Source organism: Lygodium microphyllum, chromosome 26 (assembly GCF_053477565.2).
Source record: "Lygodium microphyllum isolate KBCC chromosome 26, Lygodium_microphyllum_v1.1.10, whole genome shotgun sequence".
In the NCBI taxonomy this organism is placed as follows: domain Eukaryota; kingdom Viridiplantae; phylum Streptophyta; class Polypodiopsida; order Schizaeales; family Lygodiaceae; genus Lygodium; species Lygodium microphyllum.
Genome location: NC_141160.1, coordinates 43,768,412 through 43,792,679, shown reverse-complemented (window position 1 = coordinate 43,792,679; position 24,268 = coordinate 43,768,412). Strand labels below are relative to the sequence as shown.

At 42.3% G+C, this 24,268-nt stretch overlaps 1 protein-coding gene across 2 annotated transcripts in view; it reads left to right on the top strand.

Annotated features, from left to right (window-relative positions):
• MAA3 (P-loop containing nucleoside triphosphate hydrolases superfamily protein) overlaps positions 1-24,268 on the top strand; it is a 121,779-nt gene that overhangs the window by 18,876 nt on the left and 78,635 nt on the right. For both annotated transcript variants that reach the window (XR_015688976.1, XM_087668678.1), the window contains exons 3-4: positions 3,380-3,516; positions 3,973-4,173. Coding sequence is in view for 1 of the 2 variants with exons in the window: in XM_087668678.1 (XP_087524804.1) it covers positions 3,380-3,516; positions 3,973-4,173 (338 nt within the window). In the remaining variant the exon portion in view is untranslated. The remainder of the gene's footprint in view (positions 1-3,379; positions 3,517-3,972; positions 4,174-24,268) is intronic.

The window sequence follows — 24,268 nt, the reverse complement described above, 5'->3', positions numbered from 1 at the left end:
CACCCACTGCTTGGGTATCCATGGTTCTACTTGGTGGTTCTATGTTGTATAGTTTTTGATCCCTTTTCATTGTACTATTGTATTGTATCAGATCACTCATGATCTGAGAGAGGGTGTTAGCAGAGTATTTGTCAGCTCATGTGTGAGCCTGAGCTTGATCTGGGCTGGGCATTTTTATTAGGTATTTTAGGTATTTTTTTGGTGTGGCATTTTATGCCAGTGGAGCATTTTTATGCACCAGTCGGCCAGCATTAAATGCTGTCCGACCAGCATTATTGCTCCCCACTTTTTCAGCCTATTTATACTCAGTGGCTCCTCCTCAGTCAGTCACTTCATCTTCACCATCTGCAGACTCTGTGGAGAGAGGAGCCAGTGCCAGTGCCCACGCAGCCAGTGACTCACTGTTGTATGCGACTGTCTCGTATTCAGATATATGGATTCCATTTCCCGTGCATACATCTGAGTTCTCATCTGTATCGTGTTCTTTCTTTTCTCTTTTTGTCTTGTGTTTCAGCAGTTTATTTCAGCACATGTTTATGCTTCCACCGCTGCTCCACTTCTGACAGAGAGGGGGTGTGAGGGTGGTGGTTGTGGGGTATTCGAGCCTAATCCATATGCAGGTGTCATAGTCACAAGTGACGGGGGATGACAGATTGGAATGACAAAAAAAATTCAAAACTCTGTTTAGAATGAGAATGTGCATCATCAAAGTAAGATACAATGGTGTAACTTGACCAGAAACACTAACACATACTAATAACATGATACAAAAAGCCCAAGGGGCAACCCCCTAGGGCAAGTTGATTATTTTTAATAATAAAGTCCAGATAAGCTATAGGCAATTGTCAATACTAAGTACATATGTCATGACGCATGTGACAACTTAGCATTGATGATCGAATTTCAATGAGTACAAAGCTGAAACATATAAATAAAGGGCTAACGAGACGTGTTGCTTAACCACAAAATTTGATGCTGATGCCATGAATGGAGAGAGAGAGAGAGAGAGAGAGAGAGAGAGAGAGAGAGAGAGAGAGCTATATTAACGTCTACAACAGGCCAAGTTGGCCTATGAGACCAAAATGTTACATATAAAATGTCTGGGAGATTTCAAAAGTCCCAGTGAAGCTAACATTTATGCTATGTTGAACTAAATTGAGTGGGTACAAAATGATATCTAGACTGGATACAATCTAGAGGTACTCCCAGCGCGGTGTGGAACTGCTCCTGGAGTGTTCATCCTAGGATGTCCTGCATGGGTCGGTCTAACATGGAGAGACTAAAGCGGCGGGGTAGGGCCCTCCGATGGTGGCGTAATATCCCTTGTATCTTCGACATGGGTCTTTTGCGGGGACGGGGGCCGGCGGGGCGTGGGCGCCAGGCTTTGCCTCTTGCTGTGGCTATTTCTAAGGTGGTCCCCGGGGGTCGGGAGGCCGGTTGGGCTGGTGGGGGCTCACTGGTGGGGAGGGTAGCTGGTATTTGGTAGAATTCGTTGAGTGTGCGTTGGTTGGTGGCTCCTTGTCTTTGCTCCGTGGTTCGTAGGAGGTGGTCTCTGTGGCGTCGTATTTCCAGTAGGAAGAGCCCCAGGCATCTCTGGTCTTTGAATTCCATCACCTTGGAGAGTGGTCAGAATCCTTCGCTGAATAGGCAGTGGAAGCGTCCCCGGATTTCGTAGTACATTGGGCATCTACAGATATAGTGTTCCTTTGTCTCTAGCTCGAGATGGCAGAGCTGACAGATTCGGTCTTCTGGGGGAGGGGGTTGGCCCCGTATCTGCCCGTTTCAACCCGTAGTTGGTGTGAGGACGTGCGGATCTATTCGATGGCACTTCTGACCCCGTGAGACAGGTGTGTGTCCATGTAGCTTGGGCGGGTGATGAAGCCATCCGGGGAGATGTGCAGGAAGTGCTCTCGGTAGAAAGCCTTCTTGGTTCCTAGTTCCGACGTGGGGGTCACCCATGTCCTGGCAGAGAGAGAGAGAGAGTATGCTGACCTGATGGTCTGATGTAATAGAAAGTAAGAGATACAGAGTGAATGTTGACCTCATGGTCAAATGTAAATATTCACTATCTAATTCAATTATCGTCATGAAAAGAGAGAGAGAGAGAGAGCGCGCGCACGTGCATGCGGGCATTTGGGGCTTTGAATAGTCTTTGGACTTGAAGGTTGTCTTGTGGAGCTGGCTGAAGCTTTGGCAAAGAAGTGAGATGCACACAGACTGGTTGGATATATATGTGCTAACTTGCAAATACTTGACACAAAAGCCAATTTGACCTGTCATGTACACAAATCAGTGCAAATTAGCTAATGCTCGTGACAAATGTGTCACATTCCCCATCACAAACAGCTGCCTGTCACATTTGTGTCCCACATCCTGTCACTTTGTGACAACATTCAATCTGATGTTACTTCTAAAAGTGACACGTCTGGCCACGGATCCGTCGTCACATGGGGATGGTGTCTTGGTATCCCAAAGGTTTGTCCTGCCCATCACTTGTGACTATGTGAATCTGGGCTGGTGCCCAAACTGTCTTGAGTGGTGGTTGGACACTTTGAGTGCACTAAAAATGGTTGTGAGAGATTGGGGATGCAAAAAGATTCGGAATGTGCAAATTGGCTTGACAGATCCCTATTTATAGACACATGAGCTGACCAACTATCTAGGGTGGTGCTTGGTTGTCTCAAATCAATGCTGCAAGTTGGGGCTTTCCGTTGCAGCCTTGTATCTTTCAGCGATCAGTAAATTTGATCATCCTCCTTGCTGCATTTCATGCAGTCTCCTCTATTTGCTCCGTGTTCACTTTCCTTTCTGTTGTGCACTCTCACATAGGCCTCATATCCAGGGATGATTTGGCTTCTTGGCATGCTGCAGTCTCTTCAGTCTCTTTGCCATACATATGGTTCTCATGTGACTCTTCTATTTTATGTTCACAGTAATTAATACAATTACCCATTATGAGAGAGAGAGAGAGAGAGAGAGAGAGAGAGAGAGAGAGAGAGAGCCTTTACGAAAAAGAAAAAGAAAAGAGAGAGAGAGCCTCTTGATAGGTGTGAGACAAGAATTGTACCATACATCTAACTCTTAAGGTGGTAATGGAATATAATCCATTGCCTTAAGGGCAGTCACATAGGGACAATAGCCTCTTAACTAAGAAAGTAAAAGTGATTGTGTGCTAGAGTTTGTTCATATCAAAATGACCATAAGGGACATGATTAGGTGTAATGGTGATTCTTAGATGAAGGCTCTGACTTTTTTCTGTTGGAGGGAGGAAATTGCACACCTAAGTAAACATGTGAAAGAAGCTTTCAGCTTTCTAATATGCGTGGGTCCATGATCATTGCACACATATTGCAAGCTCAAATTTGTGCTTTTGGTGTAGGAGCTCTGGAATGGGAGATGGCAGCTGTGATCAAGTGTGAGAGAGCCCATGATTTTTATTTTGCTCAGGTTGCTGTCCAACCCCATGTGGTTGAACAAATCACTGAGAATGATCTCGTTCTGCTCAGCAAAGAAAAGGTGCTACTTTTGTTAACCAAATAATTGCTGGTTCTTGAAGTAAATGAAGTTAGTGGTTGCTGTGATTGCTTTCCCCATGCTAGCAATAATAGACCCCTCTTGTACTGTTTCTGTTTGGAAAAAGAAAAAGAAAGCATATTGCACTATGTTCATGCATGAATACAGTATTTACTTGAAATTTCCTGCTTCTTTGAAACAGTCAGTGTAGTACGAGTGAGGAAAATGTCAAGGTTTTTGCATTCATTGAAATTCATCTTTAACTTTTAGAGAAAGTGTCCTAGTAGAGTTTACCTCTGAAGTGTGTTGAGGTAGATAGAAAGGATGTCAAAGACTTTTTATTACATGTTAAGGCTTGTAGGGTTTGTATACTTTTCAGATTTTATAGTTGTAAAATTTTATATGCTTTTGATCAATAAGTTCTTTCTGATTGTCTTTATACATGTCTTTCTCATGCAGTTCCAAGAAGGATCGGCTGTTCCATCAGCATATGCATTTGCAAGTGTTGAAGCTCGTGAAGGCAAACAAACATTAAAGTTACGGCTGTTTCTAGATGGAGAGTTCAATAAGCTAAACGAAGGCAGCATCACAAAAACAACAAGGCTTTCTAAGATGCAAGTAACCATTCAAGTTGCCAACTCGGCTTGGTGGTTGATCAAAGTAAAACTCTAAATTTTATTTCAGTGTTCCTGGAAAAGTTTTCTAACAGCAGTGAGAAATTGCATCTTTTCTGTTGCACATATTGCTTTAGCCAGTAGGGAACTTTCTCAGAACAAGTGACGTGGTTAAATACTGATGCCTTTGTAATACACCAGTGCCATGGATAACTCCTGAACAGTCTTGGAGTTATGAACTCTTTGGGAATCACAGACATGGATCTGGTGCCATTATTATTCTTAAGGATTTTGGTTTTTATTAGGTGAGCCACTTCCTATCACGGGTGCCAACTTGGTTTTGAATAGTGATTCCTGGTCTGATCCATTGGCTGATTGGACTTTACTGATACTTTATCCCGTACAGTTTGATGCTTCTTGTTCTAAACCTGACCCCTTGTTTAGGGCTGGTAACTTCTGTATACTAATGATTGACTGCATTCAGGGGCTTTCAAGTTTCTAGGCTATTGAGATCTTTTGTTGTGCGTGCATTGGTGGCTGAGGAGTGTGGGCAGTCCATGCATGTTCTTTTCCCCCTCTAGAGCCACGAGTAATCTGGATTGTATTACAGGTGGACTTTTCATGCAATTGCCTGAGTGGAGGAATAGTCATGGTGCTACAAGGATACTTATTAACATGGTCAAGTTGAGCAAGGTTGCTGCTCAGTTCCCATCTATTGGGTATGGAGGTTATACAGTACAATGCTTTGTGATTTTTTGGTTAGGAAATGATGGGCTTTATGTATTCGATTGCAGAAACAAATGACTGTCTCTCTGGAGCATAGAAAACAACGAGACAAATTTATTTAGGAGGTTTTTACTTCCTGGAGTGCTTTTTTCCTCGTTTGTGCATCTTTCTTACTGCTTAGTCCCCTTTGCCAGGGGTCTGACTGCATATGGTTGGCAACTGGCAGTTGTAGATCAACTTTGGGGCTGGATAGAAACAGCAAGAACGTGATGCAGTTATTTGTAGTGCAACGAACTGAGAATGTGATGCACCCATGGGTTTTTAGAGTTTGATGGACACCATGCTGAACTTGTATTGCTCAAGAGAGAAGAGAATTGGAATAGAAATGACAGAATGAAGGAAAACTAAGACCTATGTGTATGTACAGTGTCATCCATACATGAGCCACAGGTCTGACCCTAAATCTGGTCTGGCCCATTAGCCAGGCAGCCAGGCGAAGATGCTTGGTGACCAAAATGGTGCTAGAAAAGTGCTCTCAACACCTCCTCTCAGCTACATTTTGGAGATAAAAGAACCCAAATGAGCTGAGGGTCTAGAGACAAATGATATCTATAAATAAAATGGCGATACAAGCAATCCTTCTATCAAGTGAAGAATATGGAGGTCCCAACTCCTAATCTGTATAAAAGATCACTAAGGCTGCTTAATGAAAGGGCCTCAGTAAAACATTTGCCACATTGTCCTATATAGGGCAACCCGACCTAAGGGCTACTAGCCAATCTGCTTACAAGCAAGATGGTAATGAACTACAATGTGGTTGACCCTCAAATGGAAGATCGGGTTTAGTGCTATGGCAACTGGCTATTGGACAAAATGATGATGGGCTGCAGCTGTGCATATTCTAACTCTTTTAAGAGCTGGTGAATGTACAAAAGCTTTAAGGTAGCAGCACTGATCATCATTAGCTTGATCATCATCAAACAATTGGCAGCAAGTGTGGCGGACGAATTGCATACACATCGATTAAGGCTCATGGGGGTGTTTGTGTCCGATCAATGCTGATTGTGACTGTTCAAGGTTGATCATAGGTGATTGTGGTTTGTCCTGGAAGGGGCAGCAAGGCGTACTTTGTGGATTCGGAGCATGTGAATGCAAGATTGCTCTTGGAGCTGGAGTGCATCATGGATTTGCTGTTGAGTGCCTTTACCTCATACAAATCCATGTCACCATAGTGATATAGGAGGATTGTTTCTTCTTTTAGGGCATCTTTCATGTTGTGCATCTAGGAGACTAGCGTCTTATAGTCAGTATTAGAGTCAACCTGAGGAGGGGATGAAGAGCATTTGTAGCTGGAAGGCTCCCAAATTAATTTGTTTCTTCTTTTTCATAGTAGTTGTACAAGGTTTCTTCGACATGGAGGCTTTATATGAAGAGCTTGGGTTGCATGTGCGGTTGATAGAAATGGAGGTGGAGCTTGAAGGCAGTAGTGAACTTGCATGGAGATGGCAGTGCTTTGCCAAGAGCTCACTTTTATACAAAACCAAATGAAGTCTTTATGGTCGGTGGTCTCCCAGTTTTGCAGGGAGGTCACTGACTTGGTGCCAAATTAAACAAATGAAGCCATCAATAGTGTGGCACTGTAGCCGCAACTTGCTTAGGCCACCCATGTGCAAGGGGAAGCACAATTTGGGAGGTATTCCTTGCTCATTGTATGCATGGAGGATTGTGTCATGGCGAGCATGAGCACTTGGTACTCCGCCCTCTTTCATTATTTCTTCATGTCTTCCTCAAGATCTTTCATGTTTAGAATAGTCCCCCAAGGAGGTAGCTGTTTTGTGGAAGCTGTACCTCAACACTTGTGCAATGACGTGCACTTGACTATTTTTTAACACTTGCTTCAACAAATTGAGGTTGCAAGACAGGAAAGCGTTGGAATCTTCTCATGAAAAGCAATAAAAGGATCTAGATATTTGTTTCATTTGCTTCACCAAACTTCAAATCACGTATCTTCTCTCTCTCTCTCTCTCTCTCTCTCTCTCTCTAATTATGATAATGTTTTTGAGTTTATAAACAACTTGCATGTCACTATTTCAGTCAATATGAGGATAGAATGTTTTGAATTCTTTTTACTAGACCATAGAGTTGGCCACCACATTTAAGAAGCGATAGAAGCACAAGAAGGTTTGTTAGCGTAACCAATTTGTTGCCGCAAAGGCCAAAGAGAAGGGCAAGTCCATAAGTAGTGGAGACGCTTTCCCAAGCAGACTATTGCTTGTGAGGAGCACTAGACATTGCAAGAGGAGAACAGTTGTTTCACATGCAAATATGTATGACATATTCACATGGATGACCCTAAGAAGCTTGACAAAAAGGTCTCAAAATACCAAAATGTGAATTGAGATTGGGGAGGTAGCCTCACCCGTGGTGGGTGTGGACTCATCTTCCTTTGGTTGCCATCATCTTGTGCTTGTGTAAGCAATTAAGAGCGGGTCATTAAGAACTATAATCTATAAACAATACTCACTTGTATATCAAAGCTAGTGGGCAGCACTTGTTGGCCTAAGAGAAAGAACAAAAATGATAAGTATTATTTTAGGGGGCAAGAGAGGACCCAGCTATCTTGATTGAAGATTTCAAAATTTGAGATGTGATCTTGGGGCAGTTGTGGCTCTATGATAACATGCATTTGGTGGATCATTGTTCACACTCCATCCTCATTTGGGATCAGATTTGGTGGATGGAGGAGAGTTTGAAAGAGCTGCCATACTATGTTATTGTATGTGCGACAATATGCAGTTTTCTTTCTTAGTCTAGCAAGGAGATGTGGATAAGATAGGCTTGACATTATTATGAGAATTGACTCTCTTATTGGGCGAGTTGTCTTGAGAGTTGGCCCTATCTAGGCTAAAGGATTTTATCGCGGAGCTAGTTTTAGGAGTAGAACCTTTCCAAAAAGCACCATTTCACATAACTAAAAAGGAGTTGGAGGAGCTTTGAGCATAGATTAAGGTCAAATTGGAGTGGGAACTGAATTGGGCAGCTCTAGCTTGTTTGAGGCTTTAATCTTGTTAGTCAAGGAGGATAGTGGGAGCTTGCACGTGTGTGTTAACTAGTAGTCTCTCAACAAACTCACCATTCACATATAAGTTTCCTTTGACACAAATAGACGAGTTGTTAGATGAGCTAGTGGAAGTAATCATTTTTATGATTTTTAGCAAGCTAGACTTGAAGTCTTAACTACTATTAGATCAAGATTGCATTGGAGGACATCCCCAAGACATTTTTTCGGATACCCTAAGTTGTTTGAGTTTGTGTTTGTCCAATGCACCAACATGTTTCTCTAGGCCCATGGCACAAGTCTTGCAATCTTTTCTAGGGAAGTGTGTTATTGTTTTTCTATGCCTTGGTTTACGAGAAGTCTCTTATGATGCCTTTGGTTCATAGTAAGTTTATTTGAGAAACACAACTTGCTACTATTTTTACAAAGAGAACAAGCTGATTATTTATGGTTTTCATTTTGTATTTGGGACACACAATATTTGCATGGGTCATTAATTTGGACCTTGAGGAGTTACCTTGTCCAAAAGTTATATTAGAGGTAATGCCATGAGAATAAGAAGTGAACTTAATGATTCAATTAACTTTCACTAAGATATTTAACTCAAATGAACTTCTATTTTGGTATCCTAGCTCATGGTATGGTGACTATTGCACTAGCAGTGAAGGATTTGACAGTGTGCACGTAGTAGACAAGTGTATAATCTATGTGATATACTGGCAAGGCAAAAGGAACAAAGCACAATGTGGAACTTTTGTTAAATTGAAAGCTTACACATTACAATTGAGTAACATTGAAAGTTTTGCATAGTAAGAGGCTCACTTGGGGTCAGTGTACCCCAAAATGGCGTTTTGGTAGGTCCAAAATGGACCGGTCGTTTCGGATCGGGACGGAAATGGAAGCGCGCTGTTTTGGGATCTTGTGGCCCGGTCTCGTTTCGCGTGGTTATTCAGTGTCAAAACCCATTCTCGTTCCCGACTTCGTGTCACTCGCGTGACTCTCGCCTCGGCCCTCCTCCTCCTCGGACCTGCAGCAGCGAGCTCCCGCCTCCTCTTCCTCTTCCTCTAAGCTCTTCTTCTTCCTCTTTCTCTAAGCTCTTCTTCTTCAGATCCTCGTCCTCCTCGTCCTCCTTTTTCTTCTTTTTCTCTTTTTCTTCTTTTTTCTTCTCCTCCTTCTTCTTCTTCTTCTCCTCCTCCTTCTCCTTAATCCATTACCTAGGTCCTGACTCCTAAAGGCTTATCATATCATGGCGCCGGACCCATATTGGAGGCACGTCACTCCAATCAAGGGATACGAGGGCTCCGACGGATCAAAGAAGTGGCGGTGCAACTATTGTGGATTGGAGAAATTCGAGAGTGTAACGCACGTGAAAGACCACTTGGCTTACGTTTCCAACAAAGACATCCAGCCTTGCGAAAATGTGCGGGCAGAAGTAACAGTAAGTCTTCATCTTTGGCGAAGAAAGCATATGGGTATTGAGCTAGAAGAGGATGAATCAACACATGGGGCTAATGAAGCACAAGTGGAGCAAAGAGAGGCTAGTGGGCCTAGTGACGCTAGACAAATTGGAGGTGCCAGTGGCCCATCAAAAAGAAGTATATCCATATCCGTATAGGGTCCAAGTGCAAAAAGGACCCGTTGCTATCTTCTACTGGTGGTGGGTAAAAGGGCTCCTTGCATGGTGCAAGTGTCCATGCAGGACTTCAGAGGCAGGCAATTATAGAGGCAACTAGGAAACTCACATGCTTATTTATTCGGTATGCTATCCCTTTCAATGTGGCCACTACACATCAATGGAAGAAGACAATCAGGGCAGTAAGCCGCATAGGGTGTAAGTGGGAAGGTCCATCCGCAGATGCATTACGCACATGGGAGCTTCGAAAGGAGAAAGCATCCATAGAGGCTCAATTGGAGCCCTTGGAGGAGACATGGGTGAAATATGGATGCATAATATTATGCGATGGATGGTCAGATATGCGTCGAAGGAATGTTTACAATGTTTTGGTGTCTTCATGTAAAGGCACCATGTTCATTAAGGCCATCGATGCCTCTGCCTCAAGTCTTATCGTCACAGGAGCTTTCATTTGGGAGTACATGCGATAGGTCATCATGGACATAGGAGTCTAAAATGTGGTGCAGGTGGTGACAGATAATGGAAGCAATTGTGTGTCTATGGGACGTATGCTTGAGGAGGAGTTTCCTAGCATAGTATGGACTTCATGTGCATCTCATTGCCTTGATTTGCTTATTGAAGATGTTGGGAAAATATCTTGGGTGGATGATATTTTCAAGACAGCAACAAGCATGGTAAGATTTGTGAAGAAGAGGCCATTCGTCACAAGCATGTTTCGAGCCAATAGCACACTTGAGCTATTGAAGCTCTCCACCACTAGATTTACTTATTTGTTTATTGTATTGGAGAGGTTGATATAAGTCCGTTCAAATTTGATACGGACCATTGCATGCCAGGAATGACTCACATGGAGTGAGAGAGAGTCTCCAAAGGCTCTTGCTTTTAGACGCAATATTTTAAATGAGAGTTGGTGGATTGAGACAGAGGTATTGGCGAAAAGTCTCACTCCTATTTAAACTGTATTGCGCATCACTGATATGGAGGGGAGTACTTTGGGGCTTCTATATGAGTATATGGATAATATTGGCGAGACCTTGCTTCGCAATAGCTTTTTGCCCCAAGACAAGTAAATTTTTATTTAACTTTTACACATGTAATTATTTGGTATTAACGACTCCTTGATGATCGATTATTATTCTAACTTTTAAGTTTTTAACATATTTTATCTATAGGATTGATGAGATTCGTGCAGTGTCAAATGCATGATGGGATTGGTTCCATAAACCAATCCATGCTGTCGCACATATCTTGCATTCCCTTTGGCGTAGGGAGGAGCAGTATACTAGCGAGGAGTTAGAGGAGAGCTTCATGGAGTACATGAGGTGCCTCATAGGGGATGATATAGATATGACGAGAAGAGTAGAGGATGATTTGTTGGCATTCCGCAATCATTCTCTTCATTTTAACTGATCCACAGCTAGGCTTCGAGAGACACAGCTTCAGCATGTCTAGTGGTGGGAGAAATACAGCAATTGTGCTTCTACTTTGGTATGTGATTGGTGACTTTTATATTTTGAATCTTGATTATCTAATGCATTATGCAATCTAGGTAACAAGTTTTGTAATCTATTGCCTAATTAAATGTTGATTTTACTGTATGTATATTAGCAATTGCCAATTACTTTACCTCAATCTCTTAAATTTGAATAGAAACGCATTGCCATTCGAGTCCTCTCGCAAGATTGTAGTTCAGGGCTTGTTGAGAAGAATTGAAGCACATCGGCCCTCTTCCACACCAAAAAGAGAAATAAGCTCACAATTGCCCAGTTGGAGCGTTTAATGTTTTGCCATTGCAATCTTCAGCTTCTTGAGAGGACCGCTCTGTCCCCTGAGCCTTCACAGGTAAATTAGTAATGATTAGTATTATGCATAATTAACTTTTTATCCTGGAGTCCTTGACACTTGACATTGCTAATTTGCTTGGAAGTTGGATTGTAAATTGTTATATGTATGAAGTTTGAACATTGAACATATTGAATCTCCTCTCATATGATATATCTTTGTCTCGTTTACCTTTACAGGTGAATGTTGAGAAGATTGATATAGAGAAGGTGCGTGATATTCCGCAGATACCATAGGAGAAGCGGAATATCTACTCCATGCTCTATGAGGAGCTATTGGCACCGGTGCATGAGACTCGTGCACAGATGAGGATTAGAGTGAGGGCCACATGTAGTCGTGTATTACAGATATAGGCAGAGCCAGAGTCTGAGGATGAGGCTGAGGCTGCTTCATCAACTTCTTGATCAAGGACCTCGGAGTTGGACGAGGAGATGATGCACAGATCCTCAGAGTCCGGATGACTCGTGATATACAGGAGTCAGTTTAGCAGTGCAGAGTCCAGACAAGAGTTGTCGGCTGTTCATTGACATTGATACTTATAGCCTCACTGAACTTCGGAGTTTTGACAGATTATAGATTATTCACATGACATAGTTACTATCATTGTATCTTGATCCCACTTATTATGCATCTTGATTCTTGTTTCATTGTTCTTAATGTCAGTCTTCACTGCTATTTAAAGTTTAGAAATTATCCATGAGTCATAAATTCTAATTCATTTTGTTGACTTATATTTTGTAAATTGAGTCTTAATTGTGTTAAGCTGTCTTAAGTTTCAACCGTTGAGTCCTCAATCTTGACTTCTCAATCTTCACTCGTGAGTCGTGAGTCGTGACTCGTGAAATGTGTAATGAATCATGATTTTAATCATATGATATGAAGACTCAAAGTTTTGTATGAAATTTGAATACATGTTGTTGTAGGTATTGATATATTTACATACCCACATATTACTGTATTTTTTTTAGTATACAATCCGGAACGCCATTTTCCCGTTTCCAAAATTTGGCCGAAACTCCGAAACTCCGTATTTTCTTGTTTCCGTTTCCCTCGTACTATGCTTAGGGTTCGTAATTCATAAAATAGACCTTGTTCTCAAGTTTGGTCCAATGAAAAGCTTGCTTATGATTAATGATTAAGTTCTCAATTAGCCCTTAATAAAAAATGAGATCTGATTAAGAAGCAGTTGGTTTCTCATGTAGAAAGTCGATCTTGGCTTTTTGGAGATTTCTTTTCTCTCATCTGAGTACCCCAAGTTTGGAGACAACCATTGAAACCAACCTTCCTTCTTGAAATGGGTGGTGATAACCTGATTTAAGAGTTAATTACAATAATAAATAAATGCACATAAAATGAAATACACGCTTTACCATAACATTCTTGGACAGTAGATACCCTGCTGGCCCCAAAATTGGCGCCCCTTGCGGTATTTCTTTAGCTTTCATTCAATTGGAAGGAGTACAACTTGAGATTCTTCAATCTCCTCCTGCGAACCAATTGCTCTTGCTGTCATAAATGACCAGCAAGCTTTTGGGTCATTTGCCCCTTGATTCACCCAGGGCTTCTTCTCCAATTTGACCCTTGGCTGGCCAAATGCTGTCCCAAATCAATTCGGGATGGGTTGGCTCCTAAAACCCCTTGATAACCTTTAATTATCAGCTACTGATTTCAGTCCCTTGAGCTTTCAATATCTGGCACGGATCCCAAGGTGGCTGCTAAACCCTAATTTCTGTTGTGAATTAGGGTTTACTGCAGAAATTACAGATCAGCCAACCAAAAATGGCTGAGATCTCCTCCGAATGGCTGAGAATTGCTGAGAATGGCTGAGCATAGGCTGTAGGAGATAAGAGAATGCTGTAGAGAGAGAAAATTTTGAGATTTGTCGCGAAGAATTGATCAAAATCAGTTGCTGCCCTGCTGTACCAGCCCCAAATGGATGCACCAACAACAATAGGAGCATCAGAGACTGTGATCTTCAGGAGAAAGTGCATCAGCAGCTATTGTCAGCTTCCCAAGGTCAATAATATGCAATCTCCATCACCAAAATGGTCTCCAATGGCTGGGAATTGGCCCCAAAAGCTGGCAGCAACAGTCCAACACCTCTTTTCAACAGCTCCAAAATGAAAAAACGAGATTTCCCTCTCCCTTCAGCCCTATTTAGCCTTTCCTCCACTTGCATGGGAAAGTTTTGCCAAGTGGTAGCTTTCTTAATTCATTTTCAGCAATTTCCAGCCATTTAATTAATTTTCAAAATTAATTAATTCTGAAAATTAATTTAGCCCTTAATCCATGCCCAGAATATTGACCTTGCCTATCCAAAAATTAGTTGGCTAGGCCATTTGCAATCCAAAGTGGTCCCATGCATTAACTGTCCCTTGGACAAGCATTAATCCATTAATTAATGTCTAGTTCCTAGTGTCACCACTGACACTTAATGGCCAATTAATGGTCCTAGGTGCAAACTGACACCAAAATTCACCTAGAATCTAACAAGTGTAACTTGTTACAACTTTTGCCTTTGACATCCATCTTTTTCACAGGGTCCTTCGGTCTTCAACTGTGAAAAAGTAGCTCACACCCCACATGTGCATCTTGTGCAATTAAACATAAGCAAAGCATCAAATTTTCACGTCCTCGTGACAACTATCATTCTCATCTTTTTGGTAGAATTTTTCAAGTTTTAGTCATAAAACATGAGTTGATAGCATGAATGGTGTGGATGATAGCTACCTTTTTTTTTCGAGAAAAGAAATTTCTATTAATAACACCTCAAAGAAATCCCCTTGAGGTAAAAATACAAAGTACAAGGAACTTAGTAAAGAGTATCTAAGAATATCACAAATACAATGGATTTGTGGGCAACTAATCAAGTGGGCTTTTCTTGGGAAAGGAAAAAAGAAAAACAATTTGGTGGGCTATAATGCCAAATTATTTGAGGACAATATGGCAAAAAGTGTTTTGAGTCAGGTTTGTAGGAAGGCCTTTCTTCTCTTCTTCATTCTCTCAGAGCCTCCTTGCATTCTCTCCTATCTTGTGCATAGTGTGGATGATCTCTTTCTAAATTCTCAAAAGACTTTGTAATGTGGATACATTTCAAAGGTCCATAGCATGACTGCATTTGGTAGTGTCGCCCAAATCTAGAGTAAGGATTGAAGTTCGGGGATCATAGATCTAGATTGTTAGAGGAAAGCTTTATTGGTAAGCTCCTTTGCTTGGGGTTTTCTTCTAGACGAGGAGCCTTGGAAGAAGTTTCTGATAGACAACTACCAAGTTTCTTCTCTTGGCATGGGGAATCCAATGGGCAGCTTTGTAACTCCATTTAAGCAAGGTATGTAGTTGTTTTTGATGTAAGTATAATAAAAACAGGTCATTATAGCTTGATGGGCTGAGATTCTTTCTTCTCCTTCAAATCTCGAGCTTGGTGCAGCCTCTAGATAAGTTTGTTGTGAAGAACATGAATTTGTCATAGCTTCATTACAAGAAATCCCTTTGTTTATGAGAGGAACAATGTGGGATTCCATGGGAAGTGTCATGAGGACATGTAATTTTAATGCTTAGGTTTGACATTATTAAGTTATGCACATGTGAAATGCAAGTCAGTTAAGCGATAGTAAGACCATAGTGATCTCAGTGATTAGTGGGTGACATTGGCAAAAGTTGTAATGAGCTATGCTTGACTAGATGGTACCAGATGTTAAAACTTGGCCTAAAATATTTAATTAGCCATTAATGTTAGTGGTGACACTAGGGAATCAACATTGATTATTTAATTAATGCTGGTTCTGGGCTACTGAGTGCTCAAGAGCACTCTAGTGACAAATGGCCTAGCCAATTTAATTGTTAGCCAAGCTTATTGTTTTTTAAAGTCATAAATAATCACTAAATTAATTTTCAGAATTAATATTCTGAAATTGATGTAATAAAGCTGAAAATTGTTTTGGAAGGTTGCCACTTGGCAAATCTTGCCCATTGCAAGTGGGAAAAGTGTTTTTGAGTCTGGGAGGGGAGAGGGGGAAAAGAGAAAGAGAGGGTCATTCTAGTCTTGAGAGAGAGAGAGAGAGAGAGAGAGAGAGAGAGAGAGAGGGTTGCTATTGTTGTTGCTGTTGTAATAGTTGATAGTGTTGAGAAACCACTTCTTCAATTTACACACTTCATTTAGGGTTTCACACTGACAATCCCAAAAAGAGTTGGTGTCCACATTTTGGCCTCTTTTTCAATAAGCGTCCACACAATGGTGCACCACCCTAGACAGCTTATGCCTATCAATAGGCAGTCTCTTCATTCATTACCACCTCTCTCTCTTCAGTCATTCTTGACCACTTTCTTCAGTTACCACCACCACTTCCCTTCCTTCACTAGTCCCTTCCATTGCCCTCACACCCCTTGAGAAGCACATGCGTTTCATGGCTTGTGCTGGCTACCTTCACCCTTCCTCTTCTGCTTGAAGTATCCCGTTCCATCATTGGGCCTTGCGTTTGGAGCATCTTTCACTTGGCATCACCATCATCTGCTTGGCATTTGGACCCTTTTTCATTAGGCTCCACCTTCACCTATGTCTTTGCAGCTTGGCTTCTCCTCCATTACTTGGTGTCATTCGTCTATTGCAACGACTATTGGGACCTCCGTTTTTGTAGCCTGGCCTCTCCTTCATCACCTGGCATCACTCGTCTGTCATAGAGACTGCTAGCACCTGCATTTTTGCAGCCCGACTCATTCTCCTTCATTTGGTGTCATCATTAGCTACCTGGTGTGAGCATCTGGGCTACTCTCCTTGTGTTTAACCGCTCTGACACTCTGGGATTTGGATTTTACTGCCTAAGTCACTTCTCGACATTAGAGGGCTGCGATTCGCTCCCTCGATAGTTGGCGATCATCTTCCATATCTCTGACGGTACTAGATGATTGCACTCCACTCCCTCGATAGCTGTCTTTCACCTTCTAAAGATTACTTCGATAGCCCACTGCCTAGAGGACTGTGTTTTGCTTTCTTCACTATGCAGATTTTGCACGTGTTGCCACCTGATTCAGACATGACAATGCAGTTATCTTCTTTCAGACAGGACAGTGCCGTTATCTTCTGAGCTTCAACTGTGTTGTATTGTTGTATTAGCTTTTCTTTTGAGAGCATGATTCAATGCATCATCATTGTGTTCTTTTTGTGTTTTTGAGTTTCTTTTCTCTCTCAGTATTTTCCGTACACACTCTGTATTTTGACATGGTATTAGAGCATACTTGTTATTTTTGACATGGTATCAGAGTGCAGGAGCTCAAAGAGCTAAAGACCTTGTTCATCAGAGAAGGTAAAGATAGATTGCGGGTTGGGCATCATCTACCGATTTCCCCCTTCATTTCCGCTGCATCACTAGGAGACAGAGATATTGTTCTCTTCCTCTCCAACCCACCGTCCCTTTTACAAGTTGACACTCTGGTGCTACGACTTCTCCACAAGTAGATGGACAGACCACTGGGTGCTCCTCTTTCAGCATCACTGAAACCCCCACTGATACTTGTTGACATGGACCTTTATTCCCTGCCCTGTTGGAGTATATGCGTCTACCCCCAAGCACTCACTTTTCCACCTCTCCCTTTTGGGCCACAGAGTTCATTCTGCATTGGCTTTCAGATTCTTATGCTCAAGGCAATAAGACTCATCTGATGCGCACTAAGTCATTTCGAGCCACATGAGGATCGACTAGCACCACAGTCTCCTCGTGACTGCTACAATGCACTATGGAGGTTGCTTCTACTTCTTCTAGGGTTTTAGCAATGCCACCTCGACAACCCACGGTTTTGTAGTTCGCTCCCTTGAGAGACAATAATTGTTGGATATCGTCCCCTCAGCAATCCGCTCCTTTGAGAGACAGTGATTGTTCGACCCCTTCTATTACTTTGGTTCGCAGTACGCTCCATTGAGAGACAATGACTGTTGCCCACCCTTGGCTTAGCCTGAGCCTCATCTTTTCCCACCCTTTACTACTTAGGTTCGAGAGGCCACCTCTCGGAGTTCAACACCCCAGATACCTTCTTTGGTATGACCGACGGCACTTCCTTCATCATTAGATGATTCGGAGTCTGTGATCAATGAGTTTTTAGATTTCCTCTCTCTCATAGAGGGGGATCAGATGGGGCTATACGCTCTTTGCCCTGCATTTGGGCTGCTCTCCTTGCGTTTGATAGCTCAAACACTTTGGGATTTGCGTTTTGCTGCCCAGGTCACTCCTCGACATTAGAGGACTACGGTTTGTTCCCTCAACAACTGATGATCATCTTCCACATCTCTGATGGCATCAAAGGACTACGGTCTGCTCCCTCGATAGTTGTCTTTCACCTTTTAGTGAATACTTCAATAGCCCATTGCCCAGAGGACCGCGTTTCGCTCCCTTCACTGTGCAGATTTCCCACATGTGTTGCCGCCTAATTCAGATATGACAATGCAATTATCTTCTTAGCTTTAGCTTTGCTGTATTAGCTTTTCTTCTCTTAGCATGATTCAGTGCATCATCATTATGTTCTTCTTGTGTTTCTGAGTTCCTCTTCTCTCTTACTATTTGTTGTACACACTATGTTACTCCTCACAAACCCTATTGTCTCTCTGCATTGCTGCTTATTTTGACATGGTATTAGAGCATATATGTTATTTTTGATACATAGGCCATTTTCAACTAGTAGGATATCCTCCAGGAGCCAATGACATGCCCATAAGAGACTACATCAGTAGGTGACAGCAGTTTAAGGGCTGTTTCAGCCAAGCGACACCCCCCGCCACCCCACCTCACCCTCCCACGACACGGTGCATCCACTCCCCCCACCCCACCTCGAAAAACCCCGCTCAACCCACCCCCCTAAAAAAAACCCCGCTCCACAATGACACGGCACACGCCCCCACACAGCCCCCTCCCACGACATGGAACCACCCATCCTCGGCGGACCTCCTCAAAAAACCCCCCCACGACATGGCACCACCCAACCCCCCTGCGACATGGCACACCCTCCCTCCTCAGAAAACCCCGCTCCAGCAACCCCCCCGCACAACATGGCACACCCTCCCTCCTCAGAAACCTCGCTCCACAATGACACGGCACACACGCCCCACTGCACACAGCCCCCTCCCACGACATGGAACCACCCACCCCTCGGCGGACTTCCTCATTCAGGATGTTCCATTAGTGGAAACATCTTTCATGGCTGTCTAGATAGGGCAGCAGTTGATTTTTCTTTCTTTTTTTCATGATGGAAGCCTAAATTTTCTCCCCTCACCATTTTGTCTCATCCTCTAGTCTATTCTTATATTTTCTTAGCAACTTCCAACAAAATCAGCCATTGGAGGTGGAGATTTTGACTAATCTTTATTGTAAACTCTAATTTACAGCAAAAATTAGGGTTTGATAGCCACCTTAGTAAGCGCGCCTCAAAAATTGAAGGCCTAGAGACTTGAATTTCAATAGTTGAAATTAGGGCAATTTCAAGAGAGTCGCCTTTTAGGCAGTAATAAATTGGGGTTGAATTTATCACCCAAGGAGCACAATTGAAGGCCGATCCTTGAGCAAACAAAGGGGCAAATTGATTTGAAGGCTAGCTAGTCATTAGTGATAGCAAGAGGCAATTTGAGAGCGAAGGGGATTTAGGAAATCTCTTTGTATTCCATCCAGATTGGAATCCAACATATAGAAATTCCGCAAGGGGCCCTAGTTTTGGGCCAATAGACTGTCCATTGTCCAAGATTAAGTGGTAACTTTTGCATTTTCAATTTATGTGAAATTTATACTTGCTATAATTGTTGATTAATTAGGTCATTACCACTCTCTTCGAGAAGGAAGGCTAGTTACATGGTTCCATAGTTGGGATAATGTGTTGCAATGTAGTGTAGTAGGACATGTCTGAGGATAGCCAAGCTTTTCTAACAATCGGCGATGCTACACTGTCTCACATGTTGTAGAAGATGCCGCTTGGTACTTTGCCTTTGTAGAGAAGAGAGCAATAGGAGGTTGCTTCTTGCTACTCCAAGAGATAGCACCTGCACCCAAAGTGAAGCAATAACTTAGTGTTGACCTCCTGTGGTCAACATCTGTAGTCCAATTGGAATCCGTCCAACCCTGTAGAAGCAAGGCTGAATCTCTTGAACCTGCTAGATAATAAATATCTAGATTAGTGGTTCCTCTCAAGAACCATACAGTCCTCATAGCAGCCTACCAATGAACTAGCTTGGGTTCACTCATGAACCTTGAAGGAAAACACAAATCAATTCGAGTATTAAGGAGCCATATCAACGACCCAATCAATTACTTGTAGTGGGTATCGTTTGCCGTCGGTGAATCTACATGGGCCATAGCCTTTTAGTTTAGATCCATAGGAGTAGAAATAGCTTGATATGCCTCCATCTCAAAGGCAGTCAAAAGCTCCTACATATATTGTTGTTGAGAGATGAAGATGCCCCTCGGAGTCTGCCAAATCTCATGACCTAGAAGGAAGTGGAAAAGGCCCATATCCATCATCTTGAACATCTCTTGTATTGCCTCGTTTATTTGCTTGACCTTTTGGGCACAGTTATCTGTCAAGATGAGATCGTTTATGTAAAGCACGAACAATGCGCGCCCTCCAACCGAGGTGTGGATATACAATCAGGGGTTGATAGAGGAACATTGATATCCTAACTTCCCTTGGAGGAATGAGTCGATCTTCTTGTTTCAACCACATGGAGCTTGTTTGAGGCTGTAAAGGGCCTTCTTCAATTTATACACCTTGCCATTAGATGAGGAAAAGGTAGGAGGTTGCTCAACATAGATCTCCTCCTTCAAATCTCCATTAAGGAGAGAAGACTTCATATCAATCTAATAAACCGGCCATCTTCTATGGCTATCTAAGGCAAGAACGGCAAATCTTTAGAGACATCCGCTTCATAATGGTCATTTGATCCGACTCTGACCATATACCCCAAGCCATGGTCAAGTGCTCGATGTGAGTAGAGAGAGAGAGAGAGAGAGAGAGATGGACATTCAATTTATCCCAATGTGCTTGTACCTTGAGCAACTCAGCTTTATCATTTGTAGAAAGCTTGGAGGCATCATGGGCTGTAGGACAATCTATAGCCTCAGTTATGAGCTCCCCCAAATCATAGGACTTTAGGATGGCAAGCTGTTACAAGTGGTGTAACAATGGACGTATAGACAAGTGGTAAAATGAACTGCCAAACACAAGACAGAAGGGAAAGAAAACAGAAGAACATTGCAAAGAAGAGAACTCAAAGATGTGCTCGGGAAATTGAGTCCATATACCAAACATGAGGCAATCACGTACAAGAATGAGTCACTGGTTGCGTGGGCTGTCACCAGGTGGTGATTTTACAATTACTTTTTTAATTTACTTATATAAATATTTTATTTTTCTTTTCTTTTGTTATTGTTGCTTTTTTATCATTAGAGTTCTCTTGGAATAAGCGGGATCTTTGCATGGCCAGAAGAGGCAGCCATTGGGACAAATTGGACTAATGGTTTGTCTGAGCCTTAGGACCAGTTCCATATTGAATGGGCACTGAAGAATAGAATGCCAGTGGTTTGGGACTGTGTGCTTAGCCACTGGAGATGGTGCAGGACAATGAGCCTAGCCAAGATAGAAGATGCACATGTGAAAATGCTCATGGAATAAAAGTCACGGTAACTGAGCTACATTACACTTTTGATGTAGTCGCAATGATAAAAGTTGCACAGAATAACTTGAGGAATGCAGGGGTCACCATCCCTAAAATTTAGGGAGTTACTATTTTTGGACCCCAGAATCTGTTCGTGTCATTGTCTTCGTTTTTACACGAGGATTAACTCTCTGGTCTGTGATGAGGCCAAATTTTGCACCGATCATGGATAATTTTAGATCGGAAGGTTTAAATGGGAAAATTGTTACATGTATGCCATGTGGCACAAATTCCCAAAAGAGAGAGAGAACATTAAAAAAAACGTAATAGGCATAAGGGGCAGATGGGAGAATGAAGTTTTGGGGAGTTGAGGTCAGATTGCTGCAAGAAAACCAGCCATGGAGAGTACTTCTACGTCTCTGACTCAAGCACGGAGTTAGAGCTTGCTCCCTCTGATCACCTCTCTCTCTATTCTTAGAAGAATTGCTTTACATGATGGATTGATTCCATCGAAGTGAACTTTGCACATGCTGAATCGTAAGAATAGTGAACTCTGCTCATGTTGAATAAGAACAGTGAACTCTGCACATGCTGAATCATAAGAACAATGAACTATGCTCATGCTGAATAAGAACAGTGAACTCTGTTCATGCTGAATCAGAACAGTGAACTCTGCACATGCTGAATCGTAAGAACAGTGAACTCTGTTCATGCTGAATGAGAACAGTGAACTCTGCACATGCTGAATCGTAAGAACAATGAACTCTACTCATGCTGAATAAGAACAGTGAACTCTGCACATGTTGAATAGTAAGAATAGTGTGCTGGACAATAAGAACAATGAATTCTGCATATGCTGGATAGTAAGGGATGTTGATCTGGACATGCTGTACTGTTCCTATGCAGCTGGGATTTACTTAGAAGAGATGAAAACCAAGTGCTCACAGGTTATGTATTTTGGAACATTACCATTTTTGTATTTTTCTATCTTTTAATTGATAAAGAAATATCGAGAGGGGCGCCGGTCTTCGGGGCCAATCTGGTGTTGAGCGAGGGAGAGAGGTCTCTGTTTATGTGTGTGTATGTAAAGTCCAGGTGTTAATTGAAGGAACTACTGCTTTATGTGAGTCATAGACCGGTTCCATGGTTCCATCCCCAGGATTTGAATTCTTTTTTGTAAGAATTTAAGCTCGGACAGTTTTGGGTGAAAAGGCCATACACACAGGTTTATAGAGATTACAGGACGAGAGAGATTGCAGACATGGATAAAGGCAAAGAAAAACTCCCCCATGAAGAAGAGAGTTCTTCTTCTGCTCATAGACACTGAAGAGAGAATATTGGTGCACAGGTGTCAGCACCTTCTAGAACCGAGATTGAACCACATGATGAGGAGCAAGAACAGGAGGACTTGTTTATGGCAGAACTCCTCAGTATGGTTGGCTCTTTCCAACAGCTGGTAAAGAATCCTCGGATGCAAAATTTTTTGAAGTCACATAATGAGGATTCTTAGGCTGAGTCATCACATCATACCATGGAGCGCTCAAAAAGGCAAACCTCTAATGTGCGTGAGCATGTGGAAAAGACACCAAACATGGAGACAGGTCCAGTGCAACAAGAAGCACAAGCACAAGATCAAGGAGTGAATGGTCAAGGCAGTTATGCACAAGTGGCACAATAGACTATTCCTCCTCAGTTTGCTACTTATCCTAGTTACTTTGGTGGTGGGTCAGTTTTTCAAGCAATGGCTGGATTACCCATGGGTTATTAGGGATACTTGCCTAGAGGGCCACCACGAATGATGCCTATTGAGGCAGTGAACCCACTTTATGCTAATATTGGTCTACAGCCCGGTTATGAGACTCTGCAGAGTCCTTATTGGATGCCTGGAGTACAAAATGCAGCCGCTGGTTTTTCTCAGCCTAGTGGGTATATGGCGGCTACGATAGGTGAAATGAATGCTGATAATGCACCTAAGGGACTCCCCTTTTTACAACCACTTGTCTATGACAACCTGACACCAAAAAGTGCAAAGCCTAAAGACTATAAAGAGGGTGGTCAGGCAATAAAGTTTGAAACCTTGAGTGGTATGCAAGATAAGCTGAAAGCTTTGACATTCATACAACAGCTTGATGTAGCTTACACAGGAGGGAATTTTATTGAGACTTCTAAGGTGTGGAAGGCTGCAACTTTTTTGAAAGGTAATGCTTTGCAGTGGTGGAACATATTGTTGATGCAAGGATATGCACTTGCCACTTGGGTTCATTTCAAACAGTTGTTTGTAGCCTCATGGTTAACTAATACGTTTGAAGTAGATGTCATGACTGCATGGCATAAATTGGACGCGACAAATTGTACGGATTTAGAAGAGTACAATAAGAAATTTTGGGAAGCACTTTTGCCCATGAGTTCTTACAGGACAGTGCCCCTATCAAAACGAATTGAAAAGTATTGTTGCGGTTTGCCCGAAGCCATCAAGGATTATTGTACCAAGACTAGGGTTACAAATATGGTACAGTTAATTGGAAATGCTGGTGTGGCAAATGCATTGTTGAAAGGCAAAGCTGATAGCTTTAAAGGCACTCAAAAGAAGGATTCTCAGTTTAAGCAGGATCCTAGCAAGAAGAAGAAGCAATTCCCAGAAAGGACCAGTTTTACAAAGAAGTCTTTTTGGAAGAAAAGATTTCAGAAGCAACCTCACGCTTCTTTTAAACAGGGTAAAGGACAAAAGAGGCCACTTTTTGACAAATCATTTGAAGAAAGAAAGGCTTTAATGATGGTTGGAAAATGCTTTATTTGTGAACAGAAAGGCCATATTGCTTCTAAGTGCCGACAACAATTTTCTAAAGATGCGGAGGATAAAGATGCGCCAAGTAAAAAGAAGCCCAACATTGGCTTAGTGCCTGATATGGTGGGAGATCAATCAGTTGATGATGCTACAGAACTGTGCAGAGCTTGGGGAAAGATCAGAGATTCCACAGTGCTTATTTTCTTTGATCCTGGAGCTTGTACAAATTTTATCTCACTAGCATTGGCATCTAAATTGCGCATACGTCCTCAGGAAATGGGACCAGTTGGACAGGCTGATTTGGCATGCCCAGGACATACTGAACCTGTCATCCCCATTCTTGGCAAACTTTGTATGCATATTCAGAGTATGTGGACAGAGAGGAGTTCCATAATATGCCTCTAGAGGGCTGTGATGTTCTGTTGGGTATCCCATGGTGCCACAGGAAGCATGCTATCTTGGATACTTACAA